General features: G+C 35.9%; 1 protein-coding gene across 1 annotated transcript in view; it reads right to left on the reverse strand.

Annotated features, from left to right (window-relative positions):
- The window catches only part of LOC150106315 (DNA polymerase lambda-like), a 152742-nt gene extending 133980 nt beyond the window's left edge, over positions 1-18762 (reverse strand). Inside the window, exon 1 of the mRNA XM_090392354.1 lies at positions 17994-18762. Coding sequence (XP_090248480.1) covers positions 17994-18707 — 714 coding nt within the window. The 5' untranslated portion in view covers positions 18708-18762. The remainder of the gene's footprint in view (positions 1-17993) is intronic.
- Between the last annotated feature and the right edge of the window lie 1539 nt (positions 18763-20301).

Here is a 20301-nt window from a genome sequence, read left to right on the forward strand (position 1 = left end):
TGTGTGTATCGCTTGCAGTGAAAAAATTGATTGTCTTGGCAGGCATGAATGATATGAAAGGTGAAAAATACTGTCTGAAATGAAAGAATATATGAAAGGGTTGCTAATAGAAGTGAAAAAGAAGAAAGTAAGAAAAAACTGTGAGTTTGCTGCCTTGTTATGATACAACTGAATTGTGAAGAAGGACCATGATTGCTAATGAGTCATGAAAAGATGGTGCAGGAGGGATGGTGTGCAGTTTATAGAAGTAGGGACTGAATTTAATGGACGAAAGGTTATATATGACTGACTGCATTTGAATGGTTTTGGAGTTAGATGTTTGGATAGAGTGTAGTTTGTGAGAGGCTGGAAGAGCAAAATCAGCGAAAGTAGAAGTACTTGGGGAAAGGGGGAGGGGAATGAGGTTAATTGTGGATTCTGTCACTCCTGGTATGTGTGTCTGTGCGCATGCGTACAGAAATGATTGCACCATATATCATTTGTTGTATGAGATATAATAGAATGTAAGAGATATTATATTTTCAAGAAGGATAGAGAGAATAAGACAGGAGGAGGGGTATTCCTGATGAAAGCTGAAGAACTTCAACCAAGAAAATTAGAGGTTAAGGAGGATCTTATATCTGAGGAAGATATAAGATATGAGACTGTTTGGTGTGAGACAGATACATGGCAGATGGAAATGGAATTTATACAGTTACTAAGAGTTAATTACCTGAAACAGCATGGCATGAAGGAGAACAGGAGCTTGACAGTGTTGAGTCTCAGAGATGTATCCATAACCACAATAGACGCTCTGCCTCCGATTGGGAAAATTACCATGCATTCTTGTTCTGGGAAGTTGCTAAACATGCAGAATTATCAGTCGAGAAATACAAACCTGACAATTATGACATACTTAGGCGATAGCTTGAAGCAGTGTCATGGCCTAAGAACCTACAAGGAAAGAATGTCAGTATGCCATGGAAGTGGTCAGGGATTGTTTGAGAGAAGCAGTATCAGATCAGACTGCATACTCAGGGTCAAGATGATAAACTTAGTAGGAGTTAAGTAGATGAGTAGTGACATAAGATAGGAGCTGCAAAAAAACAAAACATTGTGGATGGAGATAGAGAAAAAAGTTTTCCATCATACTCATGAGCAATGCAAAGTGCAGGCAAGAGGGTCAACTAGAATAGTAAAAAAAGGCTAAATCGGATTCTGAGAGAAAATTAGCTAACCAAGGCAAAGTAAATCCAAAAGGTTTTTTTTTTTTTTTCTATGTAGCAAGTAAGAGGAAGATTGATTACCAAAGGACGACTTGAATCACTTCTGATGGCAGGAAGATGACAGAAGAAGAAGAAGAAATAGTTGGGTTACTAAATGATCTTTTTGTAAGGGTTTACTATCCAGATTTTGCAATTAACAATGTGGCAGAGACTGACAGACACTATAGAGTGGTATATGGTGGAGGAGAAGGGGACTAGTAGATTGCCTCAAGGCTATGTATTAGGGCCACTATTGTTTAATTCGTATATTAATGATATAAGGAATGATTTAAGGTTTGCTTGCTGACCATGTAAAACTGGGGATGCAAAATAGTCAATAAAGGTATGTGGGGATGATTTAAATAAACTGGCATCATAGATAAAGGATAACGATTGTCAATTTAATATTGCACAATGTACGGTTATGCACTTCGAGATGAAAAATTACATGCTGTTATCACAATGATGGCACTGGGTTGCAGGAAATTGATAAGGCTAGAGATTTGGGGGTAATGGTGGACAGAGAGTTGAAGTTCAGAGGCATATTGCAAAAAGCTCGCAGAGAGCTCGACAAATTACTTAGATGCTTACTAAATAATTAAGGAAATTACAAAGTACAATAGAATATACATTAAATATACAATAAAGACACGTGCACGCAGGCACTAAACAAAGTAAATGAGAACGAAGCAAGGAAGCTATGGTTTTCCTAAAAGTCCTGATGGTGTCCCCTAGCAGATTATGTAGATATTCTTAGCCGTTGGGCTGAAGGTCTCCTGATGTAAGCCTCCCAAATTTGGGGCAATCTCATGCAACCAAATTTGTTGAGGTTTGGCATGTTTCTTAGAGCTGAGACTTGCAGACCATGCTCTGGATACATGCCACAGAATACAGTGGAAGAAAGCCACAATAATACACCATAGCAAGTTCAAATTTGAAAGACTATTAATGGAATCGGCCTCAGCCCTAAGAAACATGCCAAACCTCAATAAATTTGGTTGCATGAGACTGCTCCAAATTTAGGAGGCTTACATCAGGAGACGTTCAGCCCAATGGCAAAGAATACCTACATAGCCAGCTAAGGGGCACCATCAGGACTTTTAGGAAAACCATACCTTCCTTGCTTCGTTCTCATTTACTCTGTTTAGTGCTTGCGTGCACGTGTCTTTATTGTAAGTTCCTTTGAAGATGGCAACATGACGTTGCCGAAATATTGGAAATATATTAAAGTTTAATTTAATGTGGAGTAAATAATATGGAGTAAATGAGTTTATTAACAAAGAAATATCTTTTTACACCTGATGATATATACATCCACAGCTATCGGTAAAATCCTGGTCGAATAAACCATTAACGATGGTAGATTACACGCTAGAAATGGGCAAACTGACTTTCAAGAAAGGTTTCACAGTGCATGCATAGGTTCTCTATCATCTTGGAGAAGAAGGGTTAGGACATCTGCTGGACGTATCATGTAATTTTATCATCAATGTTTGAAGGCAGTGGAATACCCATTCCTTCAACATACTTCAAATGAAGGCAACATGCGATGTGAGATCAGGAGAATGTGAAGGGTATGGGATTCTGTGAACCTTGAAATGAGATTCCTGGTGAAGTATCCTGATAAAGAGGCTCTAGAACCATATGATGTGTTATAATAAATTTAGAAAGTATTTTACCCTGGGTATAATAAATGTTAAAGATACCAAGCTATTTTAAACCTGGTTTTACTCCATTTCCCAAGTAAGCAAACGGCGCAAACTTGACTTGTTTGTCTGTTTGCTTACTTGGGGATTGGAGTAAAACCAGGTTTAAAATAGCTTGGTATCTTTAAAATATAATAAATTTAGTTTAATCCTTTATCTAAATGAAAGCAAACAAAGTTTGTGCCTGAAGTATCTTCAGGACTGATGCAACTCGTGGTAAAGGTAGCCTAAGCTCTCATCACTTGTCTTAGCATCTCCCATAATGCAAAGCACATCTCCTTGTAGATATGTATAATGCTATGCATTAAGGGAAGAGCCACTACCCAGATGGGTTTGACCTTTATTAAGGTCTCGTCAGTGGGAGTCAGACCCAGAGGTGGTAATACTAAGGTGGAAGTAATGGAGAAGTCATATTTACCTATACGAGTTGCCAAACGGCGTCTCATCATCATCATCATCAAATTCCTGCCATGTACCCTCAAGGGGTATACAGGATATGACAGTACTACATGAAAAAATTACATCATTACTAACTTCCTATCTACAATTTTCCTCCAAATCACTCTGTTACTTGTCAAGACTCCAACATTATCAGATCTTATATTTCTATCGTCTAAGGCACTTTGTACCATATCAATCCACCTATATCTTGGTCTTCCTCTGGGTCGTTTTCCTGCCAACCTGGCAGAGAACACTTGTTTTGCTAATCTTTCCTCTCCCGTTTTATTTAAGTGACCATACCACCTGAGATTAGCTCTGCTAACGCATTCCTGGATGCTGACAATGTCAAGTTCTTTCCTAATATCCTCATTTTTAATATGATATTGCCACTGATGCCATCTGTTCACGCCTCTAATCTTTCTCAGGACTCTCATATCTGCGGTCTCTAGTCTTTGGTCAATTGTTTTTCTTCTGACCCAGCTCTCAGATCCATAAGTTAAAACTGGTTTGAACACTGTCTTGTATACAGCTAATTTAGTGTTCCGACTAATTTCTCTCTTATTCCATATGAATTTATTCAATTGACTTCCCACCATACCTGCTTTGCTGATTCTGTTGTCTATTTCTATATTTAATTTACCATCTTCAGTAAAAATCATGCCTAAGTAGCTGAAATGTTTTAATTGTTCCACAGGTTCTCCATTCACAACACAGTTGATATTTTCAATGATTCTGCCTATTTTCATTTTCTTTGTCTTTTTATTGATGACCTTCATATCATATCTATTAACAACAGCTATTCAATTTAGTCAGAGAATCTTGCAGACTTGTAGCAGATTTACTGATAAGTATAACATCATCTGCATAAAGCAAAGAGCTGACATTAACATCTCCAATTTTGATATCATGTTTAATACCACATTCCTTCATAATGTGATCCATATAGATAATGAATAACAGAGGGGATAATGTACATCCTTGTCTCACACCAGATTTAACATTAAACCATCTTCCTGTATTTCCTTCAATTCTAACTGCTGACTTACAACTCAAATAAAGATTAAGTATTGCTTGATATAATGTCCCATTGACACCATATAACTGCAGCGTATTGAATAGCTTCTCTCTTGGCAACTTGTCATATGCCTTTTCCAAATCGACAAAACTTAAATACAGATCTTTGTTATATTCCCATGCTTTCTCGACTATTTGTCGTAAAGTGAAGATCTGATCCTGACAGCCTCTATTTGTCCTGAATCCAGCTTGTTCTTCACCAAGCTTTTCTTCCACAATTCTTCTCAACCGTTTCTCAAGTATACTTGCATAGATCTTGCCAGGAACACTCAGTAGGGAAATACCTCTGTAATTCTCACATTCAGTTTTATTTCCCTTTTTATATATGGGTACTATGAGAGCTCTACTCCAATCATCAGGAATTCGTCCCTCTGTCCAGGCTTTCTGAACAATGAAGTGCAGCCACTGTAAGACTCTTATACCACTATACTTTAGCATTTCTGGTCGAATATCATCTACTCCTGCTGCCTTTCCACATTTCAAGCCTTTGATGGCTTTTTCTACTTCAAGTATGGATATGTATTTCTGACTGCATGCCTGGTCAGTGTTTTTTATCACTGTGCTGTCATCACTGCTTGTTTCATTTAGCAGTTTTTCAAAGTAATTACTCCATACTTCAAGGATATCTTTTTCTCCTGTTTTCATGTCACCTTTATCATCTCTAATTCCTTTTACAGCACTCTTTCCTCCATTCCTAAGCTTCTTCAACAACCTCCAGAATATTTTGCCACCTTCTTGATATTTATTTTCTATATTCTTGCCAAAGTCCTCCCATGACTTTTGTTTAGCAAGTTTTACACACTGTTTAGCTTTCTTACATTTGTCTCTGTATTCTGTAAGAGTAAAAGCTGACTTATTTGCCAGGAACTTTTGATATACTTTCTTCTTTTCCTTCACTGCCTCTTTAACTTCCTGTGTCCACCAGGGAGTTCTGATTTTTTTATCCTTGCACACAACCTCACCACATGCCTCTCTTGCAGAATCAATCAATGTTTTCTTCAGAGTTTGCCACTGAATCTCCAAGGTTTGATTCCTGTTCCCAAACTCTTTCATTTTCTTTTCAATAATCTTTCTGTATTTTAGTCTACAGTTCACATCTGAGAGCTGCTCAACTTTTATTCGCTTTAAAACTTTCTTACATGTTATTATTTTCAATATGAAATTCAATTTTATCCTGCTCAAGACTAAATAGTGATCACTTCCAATTTCAAATCCTCTGTACACTCTGGTGTCCTGCACCAGGGAGAAAACATCACTATCAACAATAACATAGTCAATGAGACTTTTCCTATTCCTAGCCTCTTCTCTCCATGTGAATTTGTGCACATTTTTATGTTGGAACATGGTGTTAGTAATAACCAGTCCATGTCCTGAGCAGAAATCCAACAGATATTTGCCATTATTATTAGCTTTGCTCTTTTCTCCAAATTTTCCCAAAATATTTTTGTATGTCTCACAATCATTTCCTACTCTGCTATTTAGATCCCCAACAAGGACCAACTTTTCCTTTTTCATTGTGTCAGTTGCTTTTTCTAAAGCCTCAAAAAATTCCTCCACTTCTACCTTAGTTGAACCTTCTGTGGGACTATAGGCACAAATAAGTCTCATTGTCCAGTTCCCCATTCTCATATTTGCCCACATTACTCTACTTGAGACTGACTGCCATTCTAGAAGATTAGCCTCGTATTTTGTGTTGAATACTATGGCTACTCCTTCTTTTCCTTGATTGTCATTGCCTGAATATAACATTTTGTATTTATTGCTCAGAAAGATCTCACCAGTTTTGGTCTTTTTTGTTTCAGTCACCCCTATTATGTCGATCTGGTACTTATCTAATTCCTCAGCTAGCTCCATTTCTTTGCCATTCAGGCTTCTTACGTTTAGTACCGATCTTTAACTCTGGTGATGTTGATTTGGGGTTTGTTTTCAGATTTGTTCCAGTAGCTGACTTTTCGCTGTTCGCCCTGGTTCCCTGGCGAAAACAACGGGGGTCTTGTTTAACCGGGCGACGCCCCAGCAAGTATGAAATTTTGTCATGTTGTACCATCATTTTTTATTTTGGTTTAACCAATAAGAATACAATTTGGTCGGCTAAATCCCAAATCGTCCTCGTTCGTTCAGTATCAAAGTAGATACCCAACAGGGTGCACCACGAGAAGGTGAGGATTGGACATTAGGTTAGAAGCCCTGGTTGGTTCTCCGCATTCCTTTAAAGGCTATGTGGAGGTCTCCTCTCAGTTATACAGCTTTGACCCTTAAGCACCCCAACGGTGTCTCACTGTATTATTAAAATACTCTGGATAAGAGAAAGATGTTGGAAATTTTTTTGCACTTGGTTAGACTAAAATAAATTTAGTCTAATTTCTTTATCCAAGTGTAAGTAAACAAAGTTTATGGCTGAAGTATCTTCAGGACTGAGGCAACTCGTGGTAAAGGTAGCCTAAGCTCTCATCACTTGTCTTAGTATCTCCCATAATGCAAAGCACATCTCCTTGTAGACATATATAATGCTACGCATTAAGGGAAAGGCCGTTACCCAGATGGGTTTCGATCTTTATTGAGGTCTCGTCGGTGGGAATCAGACCCAGAGGTAGTGATACTAAGGTGGAAGTAATAGAGAAGTCATATTTACCTATACGAGTTGCCAAACAGTGTGTCTCACTGTATTATTAAAATACTCTGGATAAGAGAAAGATGTTGGAAGTTTTTTTGCACTTGATTAGACTATAACCAAGTGCAAAAATACTAATCCTTTATCCAAGTGTAAGTAAACAAAGTTTGCACCTGAAGTATCTTCAGGACTGAGGCAACTCATGGTAAAGATGGACTAAGCTCTCATCACTTGTCTTAGTTTCTCCCATAATGCAAAGCACATCTCCTTGTAGGCATATATAATGCTACGCATTAAGGGAAGGGCCACTACCCAGATGGGTTTAGATCTTTATTGAGGTCTCGTCAGTGGGAGTCAGCCCCAAAGGTAGAGATACTAAGGTGGAAGTAATGGAGAAGTCATAATTACCTATACAAGTTGCCAAATGGTGTCACACTCTATAATTAAAATACTCTGGATAAGAGGAAGATGTCGGAAGTTTTTTTGCACTTCGTTAGACTATAATAAATTTAGTCTAATCCTTTAGCCAAGTGTAAGTAAACAAAGTTTGCACCTGAAGTATCTTCAGGACTGAGGTAACTCGTGGTAAAGGTGGATTAAGCTCTCATCACTTGTCTTAGTATCTTAGGATGTACTAAGATACATGTCTGCAAGGAGACAAAATTCCTTGCAGACATGTATAATGCTATACATTAAGGGAAGGGCCACTAACCACACAAGTGATGAGGGCTTAGTCCACTTTTATCATGAGTTGCCTCAGTCCTGAAGATACTTCAGGTGCAAAAAACTTTGTTTGCTTACACTTGGATAAAGGATTAGACTAAATTTATTATACGTGTGGACATACTTATGTGTTCGTCGAACATGTTGTTTATTTAGAGCCACTTTACAATGGAGCTTCCAGTTCCATTGTAAAGTGGATTTTTGGATGTTGGCTATTTAAATGCGTTAAGAATGTTTCCAATGTCTCTGGGCCATGTGGCCAAATAGCAAGCACATCGCCAACATAGCATAGCCAAAGTGTTGGTTTGAGAGTGGCTGTATTGATTGCTAGTTTTTCCAGGTGTTCCGTGTAAAAGTTTTTCCAGGTGTCCCATCTATTTGTTTGTATATTTTCCCTTTCCATGTGAAATATCCTGCATGTATTGTGAATTTGAATAGTTCAAATATATCAGGGAGGAAGTGTGACTTCAGTAGATTGAGGGTTTCTATTAGGTACATTTGTGAATAGTGAGGTGATATCAAAGCTTACTATTAAGTCTGAGCTTTTTAGGGTAAAGTGTTGTAAGATGCTTTTTAGGTGGGTTGAATTTTTGACAAAGGAGGGAGAATTGTTTGTGAGAGTGGCTAGTAGCTTCGCTAAATGTCTAGCCAGTTTGTATGTGGGACTATTTATACTGTCCACAATTGGGCGTAAGGGTGCACCTTGTTTGTGAATTTTTGGTGCTTCATAGATCCTGGGTGTTTTAACATGGAAGGGCTTGAGTTTGTTAACTGTGTCTTTGGGCCAGAAAGTGACTTTTTTCAATAATTTTCGTGCCTTATTCTTTTGTGTGTTGGTGGAATTGCGATCTATAATTTTGTATGTTGACTGATCTTGTAACAGTGTGTGCATTTTGTTTTCATATGCTGTTGTGTCCATCACCACGGTAGCATTTCCTTTGTCTGCTTTTGTTATGATAATCTGGTTGTTGTTCTGTTTCTGTTGGCTTTTCTGCCGTGACATCCAAACAAGTTTCAAAAGTCGAAATAATGGCGTCAATCGAACGAGGAATATACGACCTGCCTCCAACAACAGCCAACAACATACATTTAGATGTGGCCAACATCCTAATCAAGTCCAAACCGCCCAAAAATAATATCCCACATAAGGAAATCATTGCAATAAAAGAGCTACAGAACAACAGCTAGATTATCATAACAAAAGCAGACAAAGGAAATGCTACCGTGGTGATGGACACAACAGCATATGAAAACAAAATACACACATTGTTACAAGATCAGTCAACATACAAAATTATAGATCGCAATCCCACCAACACACAAAAGAATAAGGCACAAAAATTATTGAAAATAGTCACTTCCTGGCCCAAAGACACAGTTAACAAACTCAAGCCCTTCCATATTAAAACACCCAGGATCTATGGAGCACCAAAAATTCACAAACAAGGTACACCCGTATGCCCAAATGTCATCATCATCATCAAATTCCTGCCATGTACCCTCAAGGGGTGTACAGGATATGATAGTACTACATGAAAAAAATTACATCTTTACTAACTTCCTATCTACAATTTTCCTCGAAATCAGTCTGTTATTTGTCAAGACTCCAACATTATCAGATCTTATATTTCTATCGTCTAAGGCACTTTGTACCATATCAATCCACCTATATCTAGGTCTTTCTCTAGGTCGTTTTGCTTCCAACCTGGCAGAGAACACTTGTTTTGCTAATCTTTCTTCGCCCCTAAGGGTCAAAGCTGTATAACTGAGAGGAGACCTCCATATAGCCTTTAAAGGAATGCGGAGAACCGACCAGGGCGTCTGACCTAATGTCCAATCCTCACCTTCTCATGATGCACCCTGTTGGTTATCTACTTGGATACTGAATGAACAAGGATGGGCTGGCAATTTGGGATTTAGTTGACCAAATTGTATTCTTATTATAAAAATGATGGTACAACATGACAAAATTTCATGCCAGCTGGGGCATCGCCCAGTTAAACAAGGCCCCTGTTGTTTTCGCCAGGGAACCAGGGCGAACAGCGAAAAGTCAGCTACTGGAACAAATCTGAAAACAAACCCGAACTCAACATTGCCAGAGTTAAAGATTGGTACTATCAACATAAGAAGCCCGAATGACAAAGAAATGGAACACCCAATTGTGGACGGTATAAATAGCCCCACATACAAACTGGCTAGACATTCAGTGAAGCTACTAGCCACTCTCACAAACAATTCTCCCTCCTTTGTCAAAAATTCAGCCCACCTAAAAAGCATCTTACAACACTTTACCCTAAAAAGCTCAGACTTAATAGTAAGCTTTGATATCACCTCACTATTCACAAATGTACCACTAATAGAAACTCTCAATCTACTGAAGTCACACTTCCCCCCTGATATATTTGAACTATTCAAATTCACAATACATGCAGGATATTTCACATGGAAAGGGAAAATATACAAACAAATAGATGGGACAGCCATGGGCTCCCCCCCCCAGCCAACTTTTACATGGAACACCTGGAAAAACTAGCAATCAATACAGCCACTCTCAAACCAACACTTTGGCTATGCTATGTTGGCGATGTGCTTGCTATTTGGCCACATGGCCCAGAGACATTGGAAACATTCTTAGCGCATTTAAATAGCCAACATCCAAAAATCCACTTTACAATGGAAATGGAAGCTAATAACTGTCTGCCATTCCTGGATACACTTATCACACATCTTCCAGATGGTTCTTATCATTTTCAATTTTTAGAAAACCCACACATACAGGGAGATACTTACACAAACAATCACACCATCATCCTTCTCAACAATATGGCATTTTAAAAACGCTAACCCATAGAGTGAGAGCAATCTGTTCCAATGACAAGGCTCTTGCTGCTGAACTGGCTCACTTATGCCACACCTTCTTGGCCAATAGCTATAATCCACATAAGATAAACAAAATACTAAACACTCTTAAGAAACCCATCCCACCATCCACCACAGAGAACTACAATAAAACAGTCACCATCCCATACATTAAAGGCACATCTGATAAGAGTTCAAGAATTCTTAATAAACACAAACTACGCACTACATTCAGACCATGTAGCAAATTAGCAACCCTTATCCGCTCACCCAAGGACAGCATTCCCCCTTTATCACATCCTGGAGTCTACCAAGTATCCTGCTCATGTAATCAAGCCTACTATGGTGAAACAGAAAGAACTGTGAACATCTGCATCAGCGAACACCAAAGATAATTCCGGAATTTTCACTATGGCAAGTCGGGCCTAGCAGACCATGCTCTGGATATCCCTGCACACAGGATCAACTGGAAAAACACAAAAGTACTACACAGAAGCTCTTACAAGTCGGAGCAATTGTTCTTAGAGGGGCTACAGAAGCCCTGAAACACACTGCAAATCTCAACAAATATGGCTGTATTAATTTGTCTAAGATTTGGGAGACAGTCATCTTAAGAAAAAACTAGTATCTTTTTTTTTTTTTTAGGACTCTTATCTTATGTGATAGCTACAATTTTTTTTTTTTTTTTCAGATAGAGGGCACCAGAAATCAGGACTCTAGTCTTTGTGTTGTTGCTACAATTTTGTTTAACTAGTCCGTTGATTACACCATGTTGTTATAGTCTCATGTATTGTGACAAACTGCGTTTTTGTGCTCTGAAGATGCTGGTTATAACACCAGCAAAATATCAGCAATAAGTTAATAAATTAATTATTTACCTAGTTTCTGTGTTCTAATATATACCGTTAAAAAATAAACAACAAATAAATGTATTATAGTCTAACCAAGTGGGAAAAAAAAACTTTCAACGTCTTTCTCATATCCGGAGTATTTTAATAATAAGGAGACACCCTTTGGCAACTCGTTTAGGTAAATATGACTTCTCCATTACTTCCACCTTAGTATTACCACCTCTGGGTCTGGCTCCCCCTGATGAGACCTCAATAAAGTGGAAAAAAACCAAGTCTAATCAAGTGGAAAAAAAAAACTTCCAACGTCTTTCTCTTATCCAGAGTATTTTAATAATAAGGATACACCCTGTGGCAACTCGTTTAGGTAACTATGACTTCTCCATTACTTCCACCTTAGTATTACCACCTCTGGGTCTGGCTCCCCCTGATGAGACCTCAATAAAGGTCAAAACCCATTTGAGTAGTGGCCCTTCCCTTAATGCCTAGCATTATACATGTCTGCACGGAGATGTGCTTTGCATTATGGGAGATACTAAGACAAGTGATGAGAGCTTAGTCCACCTTTATCACAAGTTGCCTCAGTCCTGAAGATACTTCAGGTGCAAACTTTGTTTGCTTACACTTGGATAAAGGATTAAACTAAATTTATTATAGTCTAACCAAGTGGGAAAAAACTTCTAACACATGATGTGTGACAGGTTGCTCTGTCCTGTTGGAATACCTGTGCACAAAATGGAATGTTTTTTGAAGACACATCCTATGCAAATCCTGGGCGAACAGAACCAACACATCCTTGATGCAGTGCTGACTATTCAAGGTCACAGTTACACCATCCTCTTTAATGAAATAGGGCCCAATTATACCATGGCCGGAAACAACATACGTAAGATTTCTCTTGGAAAAATTAAGGGGCATGCATACAGAAACAAAGAAAGAACTGCTCATAAACATGTCGTAATCTTGGACCATTTGCTCTACCAACTCTGTTTGAATGAAAATAATGCTCAATAAGAGATGTCTTTTCATCCAATGTCAACACCATTGTTACAGCTAATTATAATGGCCTAGACCAGGGGTGTTCAACCCGTCGATCGCAATCGACTGGTCAATCGCGGAGTGATTTTTGGTCGATCTCTTGTGCATTCCTCCTTACTTACAAATTTAATTAAAACTGAAAACATAATATTTTATTTATCATTATTTTGTATTATTTTTAATTCACTTTTTAAGTGTTTTGCTATTGTTTGTTTATTTTTCGTTAAAATTGTCAAATCAGTAATTTTCTCATAAGTCAGGGTAAATGAATTAATTTGGATCAGTGAAAATCAAACAGCGAGCCGAGTGAATAATACCACTGTATTATTCACCAACAAGTACTGTGTAGTAAAATATTAAACACAAAAGATGTTTTGGATAAAAAAAATCAGCTAACGCCTATGTTGTTCCCATATAGGGAGTAGGCGAGGCCATTTACCCTATCTAACTTATTACATTTAAAATTGTAAATTCTTCGAGGAAAAGCCCTGCAATGGCGGTTATTTAAATTACATGCAGATGATGACAGGGAACTTCTGTTGTACAATAATGTTCGCTGTCTCAGCAGAAGTCAATTTTTAGAAAAATTTCTTGTATTAATTAACGATATAAAAATTTTTCTTGATGAAAAAGGAGATATTTATCCACAATTGAGTGATAAAAGATGGTTGTTACACTTATCATTTTTAGTAGATTTCTGTACGAAATTAAGCAATTTAAATTTAGAATTATAAGGTAGAGATAAAAATTTAATTGACATGTTAAGTTCAATAAAAACTTTCCAACAATATTTACTTTTATTAAAAAAAATATAAATGACCGCGAATTTAGACATCTCCCATATTTATTGAAATTTTTTGAACAAAATCAAGAAATGCTTCGCTATGATTTAAAAGAATTTATTCGTAAAATAGAATTAGTTGAGGAAGAAATAAATTCAAGATTTAAAGATTTTAATAAAAATGAAATGATTGTATCTTTTATCAATAATCCATTTCAAGAAAACGTGAACATCACAGAAATTTCAAATAAAATTAGTGACTGTTTGATATAAACCAAGCTGAAGTAGAACTTGAGTTAATAAACATTCAGAATAGTTTACATTTAAAATCAATAAACAATGAAGTCATTTGGAAGTATGCACATGAAAAATTCCCAATATTAACTGATATTGTGCAAAAAATTCTGTCATGTTTTGGATCGACATACTTGTCAGAATCCGCTTTTTCAAATCATAAAAAATCAATTAAGAAACCAAATTACAAATGATCATTTGGATGATTGTCTGCGATTTGCCACTTCTTCATATCAACTTCACTATGAAAATACTGCGAGGTCCTTTCACATGAACATTCTTTTTTTTTTAATCAACCAGCATTTCTTGTAACTTGTGAGTTTGTAATCAATCTGTTGTTTTTTCTAACTTTGGTTTTCCAAAATACAGAAATAAATATTTTATTCCAATATTTTTTTTTTTTTTGTGTATTTAAAAATAAATTTTTAAATACACAAATAAAGTTTTTAATTGTGTATTTTTTTTTAGTTGTTTATTTGTGCATAATCAGATATCAGGTTGGGGGAATGTGATCTATATTAGAGAGTAGATTGCCGAATAACTTTTTATAGAAAAGTAGCTCGCGTAGTAAAAAAGGCTGAACACCACTGGCATAGACTCTTACAAGTGCTCTTCTATCTATATTATCTCTCTCTTCTTTTTATAGAACTGTTATTCAACTGCAGCTTGACTAGTGTACAGAGATTTGGCCACCTGGGTTTCTTGGGAGCAGAGAGGATCCACAGTTGAGTGATTAAGGTAGTGATATGTCCTGAGTAATGCTCTCTATAAGAAGATATTTAAGGTATGTGGGTTGCAAAGTTTGAATGATAGGAGAAAATGAGAGGACATGACAGAAACTAATACATTACTAAAGCAAGTCTGTCAAATTGTCACAAAGGAAATTTTCAATATATGATAAATATTGTAGAGAGAGAGAGTGAGAGAGAGTGGTGCTGGGGGTCACCCCTGGTAATTGTGCAAAATTGTGGTTAGTAAAAATGTACAGACACTAGATTTTTTGCATAGGGAGTGATGAATGAGTAGAATGGATTGCCAAAAGTAGTTCTGAGTGTCCTGACAGTGAATGAGTTTAAGGAGAGATATGCTAGGTATTGTGTGTATAAAGATTAGTGTGGGTCTCCCACAATGAATTGTTAGATTCCATGGCGTTATCTGTAAAACAATTATAAATGTGTGTGTATGTATAACAAACCTTATTAAAAGCAATTAACACTGCACTATAAACTACATTGTCTATCACAAATCAACCATAGACTGACCTCTTGTGTTAAAAAACAAATAAAATTAGAAATTAATTATATCATCTCAAGTCATAAATTAATTCTTTGATATCCTCTTATTAATCTTTGTAATTAGTCTTTATTACAAGGATGATTAAAATATTATATTAAAATAATAATCCACATCTTAGATACTGAGTGAAAAGGGGAATTCATACAGAATTACTGGAGGGAACAAAACTTTTGTTTATTGTTGACATTTCATTATTGTTGCAAATCTGTAAAAATTCAAGTAGCCAGTAGCTGTGATGTCTCTTTAATCTTAGTTTATAAAGTTGGATGAGCTTGAGATTAACGTTACTACTGCTTGGTATTCTAGTGAATCCAAGGACAGGCAGTGTTGTTATGAATGAATACTGCCTGACAAAATCTTGGAATTTTTAAGCCTGTATTTCTTATATAGATTTTGTTGTTTTATGAAGGTCTCAGATGCTTCTTTAAATTTTCTTTCCAACCATATTGTTGTTGGATGTAAGAGCAGCGTGTCTTTCCAATCAGATCTAGCGAACATCTCCAGAAAATTATCAGAAAAGCTGTTTTTCCATGGTGGAATAAAAAAATTTGACTTATGAATTCTACTTTTCTAATTCAGTTGTGAATTAGAAGGTTGGAAGTATATTTAATTCTCTTGAATGTGAGAAAGGGGATTGTTGGACATGCTGGATAAATGTTTTAACTTTGTAAGGATTTAAAGGTTGTCTTGATGTTATACTTCTGTAATTTTCTACTGATTTTTTTCAGAGAAATGTTTAATATATGGAATAGATATGACTTTGCTGATATTGTTGTTAAATATTTCTTCAATTCTCTGTTATATCCATTTTTTAAAAATGGTGATCTAATCCATTGTAATTCTGTTTTGAGTTCCTTATCACTGAAGCAAATTGTTACAATCTCTTTTCAAGGATGCTTATATATATTTTATATTTTAATAAAAAAAAAATTAATAATCTATGGTAACATTTCCCAGTAAATTTATGAAGTTCAGAATTTATCCTACCATCTTCTTGGTGATTTTTCATTTTTATTTAGTTTTTAGTATTTCACATTTTTTAACAGTATATTTATATTTACTATACAAATTTTATTTTCCTAGTGATTTTCTATTTTTTTTTTTTAAGTTTTACTTGTGTTTATTCTTCAATGTTGTTTTGAGTGTTTACTATAGTTCCCCCCCCCCCACACACACACACAAAAAAAAACAGCACTATAATTCCTCTAAAAATCTGTGAAATAATCTAAAAATTTTATCAAATCGACTTTGTACATTATTATTATGATTCAGGCCTCTATGGAGTCACAAGGCTCATTGTGGGAGGGCCCCCCCCCCTGGGAAACACAAAGTCTATCACACCACTCCTTGAACCCAATGACCATTTGTGCTCTCACCACTCTATCAGGCAATGCATTCCATGGGTCAAGCCCTCCATGCAAGAAACTACTCCTTATCCTCTTGCTCACAATTTCTATTTGTAACTTCCAGGGGTAGTCCCTTGTTCTTGCTCCTTTACCATGTTTCACCAAATGAAAGCACTCCCCAGTGTCAACCTTATAACTATCTCTCAACAGTTTAAGTCTCAATCATATCACCTCTCCTTCTTCTATCTACCAAACTCTGCAGTCCACATTCCCTCAGCCTATCCTTATAACTAACACTGCACAGTCCTGATATCATATTTGTTATCTGCCTCTGCAGGCTTTCCATGGTTAATTTATCTCCTTCAAATGGGACCAAATTTGAGCACAGTAGTCCAGGTGTGTGGCCTGATTAGGACTTCAAACAATTACATTATATTTTTAGTTTCTTTTATTTGAGCATTAATATGTCTTATTATCTTACAGGCATTAGGTGTTATTTTGTGGGGTCAACAAGGCTAAGTCAATAGTCGAGCACTATCTAATTAATAATCTTGGTTCAATATTTCTTATTCTAGCTAGGTCAAAGGCATAGAACTTATCTTTTTCATATCTTGGTTTGAATAGTTCTTATTCTGGGTTTGATTAGGCAATAAACATTAGACAAATTAATTTCATTTCAAATATATCTAACTAAAAATAAAATACTAGATTACAATATAGCAAAATAACAATTTTTCTTCAAAACAAAAATCATCGGTTACCGTGAACATGCCAGTTTAATATATTAGATATAAAAGTTAGATCTTAAAGTACATGAAGATAAAACAAATTAAAAACTGAAAATAAAACCAAAAAAGTTGACATATGTAGCATGTAGTAAAATCTAAACTGAAATAAAAACTGAACTGTGATGTTTTGTGATGCTGCTTTCCTTTTACAAGTGAACTGATGACTTTTTAGAAAACATGTATATAGTGATACTTAAAAAAAAAAAAGTTACTCTTTATCATACAATTATCTAGAGCTTTTTTGGATTATATAAGTTTAAAAACTATTTTACTCCAACATGAGTCTTTTAGCTCCTTGAAATAATGTATTTTTTTGAATATTAGATGATGGTTTAATTTCATCTTGATGTATTTTATCCAACCATTTGGACTATTTTCCTTTTTATTATAAATATCATATTCATTAATGCTGATAGACAGTGGGGTGATAATCTTTACTATGATGTTTATATATTTCAATGGTCACCTAAAAAAAAATGCATCCAGCAAAGTTTATTTTTATCTTAACTTACTGTATTCATAGGAGAGACTTAAACATATCACTTTTTAAGCAACCAAGTTTAAATCTTCACCTTTGTTTTTATATGCTGCAAACATATGAAGCACAAATTTCACCAAACATCAGGGATTTAAAAATAAAGTGAAAGGTAGAACATGAAAGAGTAAATGAAAACAGAAGCTATTTTAAATATTCAGAATTTATATTAAAATGTAAATTCATTTTAATCATTCAATTCTGGATAATTCCAGATTATCCAGCTATTATTTAATATTATTATGTGACACCACCAAGGAGTCCAAATACTCATCAAGGGAGAGCACCTACTCTACAACTCTGAATATTTGAAACAGCAGCTGGATGTGGACTGGGGAAGTAGAGCAAGGTAGTATATACATATTTTATTAATAAGTGCACTGTTATGACACAAATAAGGGATACTTGCTGAACCAATGACTTGCACTTTTTCTGGGCTAAAAGCGGCTTTATCTAGGTATCCACAAGGTTGTGTCCTTGTAATACTTTTATCAAAAATGTCTTCATCTATATCTGTATCTACATCAGAACTATCCTGAGTTTTTTGGAAATTGACAAATTCTGTATTATATTGATAGCTGTCCTTATTCAAGGAGGTAGAATTTAATACACCAGAAATTTTATTTTTCCTTGACACGTCGATGTCTATAGGTTCATGCTTCATCCCTTGTCTCATTTGGTTCTGTGTGTCAGTTTTACAATGGTTTGGTTTTATTCGTAATTCATACTCGGTTGTGTTAACCAGGCATAATTTTTTCAAGCAGCTACTCAGCCACAGAGTTTTGACAATTTTCAGGTGAACGGGCGGTGACGTCCACTTCATGCAGTTGCATATACGACACATGTCCATTGCTTCATCAACGATCATATGTGTAACTTGGTTAGTAAAGGTGTTTTCCACAATACCTCCATGCTTCAGTATTTTTTCCCGGAACAAATTACAACGCGAATTACTAATTCCTGATGGAAGAATATAAATAATAATATCAACGAAGAAACCTTCCTGTTCTGAACGTTCGAACGCGTTAGTACTTATTGATTCTGAAAACTGATTTTCTACTTTCATCTTCTTATTTTTTGAGTTATATTCAAGCTGATCACGCCTGTTAAACTTTTCAGTCATTCTTTAAATTGTAACTTAACATAAAGCGTTCTGGTTACAAGTTTCACGTATTAAGAATTATCGACTTCCCAGCCACGCTACCGACCAGGACGTATATAAATTTAGACGTATATTTCCAAGTTATGGATGCGAAGTGCATATTAAAATTGTAATACCATTCATATTACATTGAAATATAATATAATACTTTAACATTATATTTCATGGATACAAAGCGTATGAGGATGCGTATTTGATCAATAATGGCCGGTAAGGTGGTTAAGCGAATGCGCTTCGCACTCAGGATTGAGAAATCCCATATAGCTAGGCAAATTACTTAGTAAAGATTAAATCTCAAATTTATTGATAAGATAACAACAGAGTCTGGTGGACAGGAGGAAGAGGGGAAATATGATAGAGACCTACAAGTTGGTAAGGGGTTATAGGATCAATGCTGGAGAAGTTTTATAGAGAATAGTGGGAGATCAGGAAAGAACCAGAGGCATCCCCGGAAACTGTATAAAAAGGGTGTGAGTAGGGGGAGTGAGAGGCAGTTTTTTTTCGTGCTGAGTTGTGAATGATTGGAATGCCTTGCCTGAGAATGTGGTGTCTGCAAAGAGTTTGAATGCGTTTAAAACACGGTATGATGAGCTGTGTGTGTGTGTGTGTGTGTGTGTGTGTGTGTGTGTGTGATAAAAGGACCTCCCAGATGAGTCTTTGACTCCATGAGGTTTGGGGTGGTAATAATAATAATAATAATAATAATAATAATAGTTAGAGCAGATGAACACACAGCCACCAATAAAATAATAATAATACAGTATATCATTGACATATTGAACAGAAAGTGGGGAAAAAAGGCCACTGTGTAATTTCTGGATGAACTCCACTGCTGTTGGATTTATATATCTATATATTAAAAAAAAAAAAAAAACCGCAAGAATATTGGAGGGGAGAGATTTAACTACCATCACGCAATTATGAATAATTCAAGATTATCCAGCTATTATTTATTAATAATATCTGGACAATTTGGACTCCACAAAGGAGTCCAAATACTCATCAAGGGGAGGACACCTACTCTACAACTTCCGTCTCCACACTTAATTCTCCAACTACAGCGAACTGCAACTACATCATCTACTGCATGGGTGTCGAACCTTTAGGTTTGCCAGGGCCACATTGAGTGAAGAAGAATTATCTTGGGCCGAATATAAAATAGATAGCATAAACATAAACTACTGAGTATTTGGCCATGCTTATTTGAAACCAATACATCAATGTCTGGTTCGATGGAAGTGGTTGCAATTCGTAGTGAAATCTCAAGGTTCTCATCAGAAATTTTGGATATAATTTTACTCTTCGTATGCTTCATTCTTGAAAATAGTTATTCACACGTGCTACCAAAAAGCGATTTTTATTTATTTCGTATCCAAACACAAGTGGTACAGTAATAAATAATTGGTACAACATTATTTACAAAAAATTAGGATACATTACAAATGAGAACAACTTAAATATAATAGGAAAATTATAGAGTAAAGTATAAATATGGTCAGATGTTCCTCCAGAATCGTTCACAATCAACTGCTCTTTCTGTGCAGGATATAAGGTC

This window comes from Typopeltis vanoorti, chromosome 5 (genome assembly GCF_054136105.1).
Source record: "Typopeltis vanoorti isolate ZY-2024b chromosome 5, IOZ_Tvanoo_1.0, whole genome shotgun sequence".
Taxonomy (NCBI): Eukaryota; Metazoa; Arthropoda; class Arachnida; order Uropygi; family Thelyphonidae; genus Typopeltis; species Typopeltis vanoorti.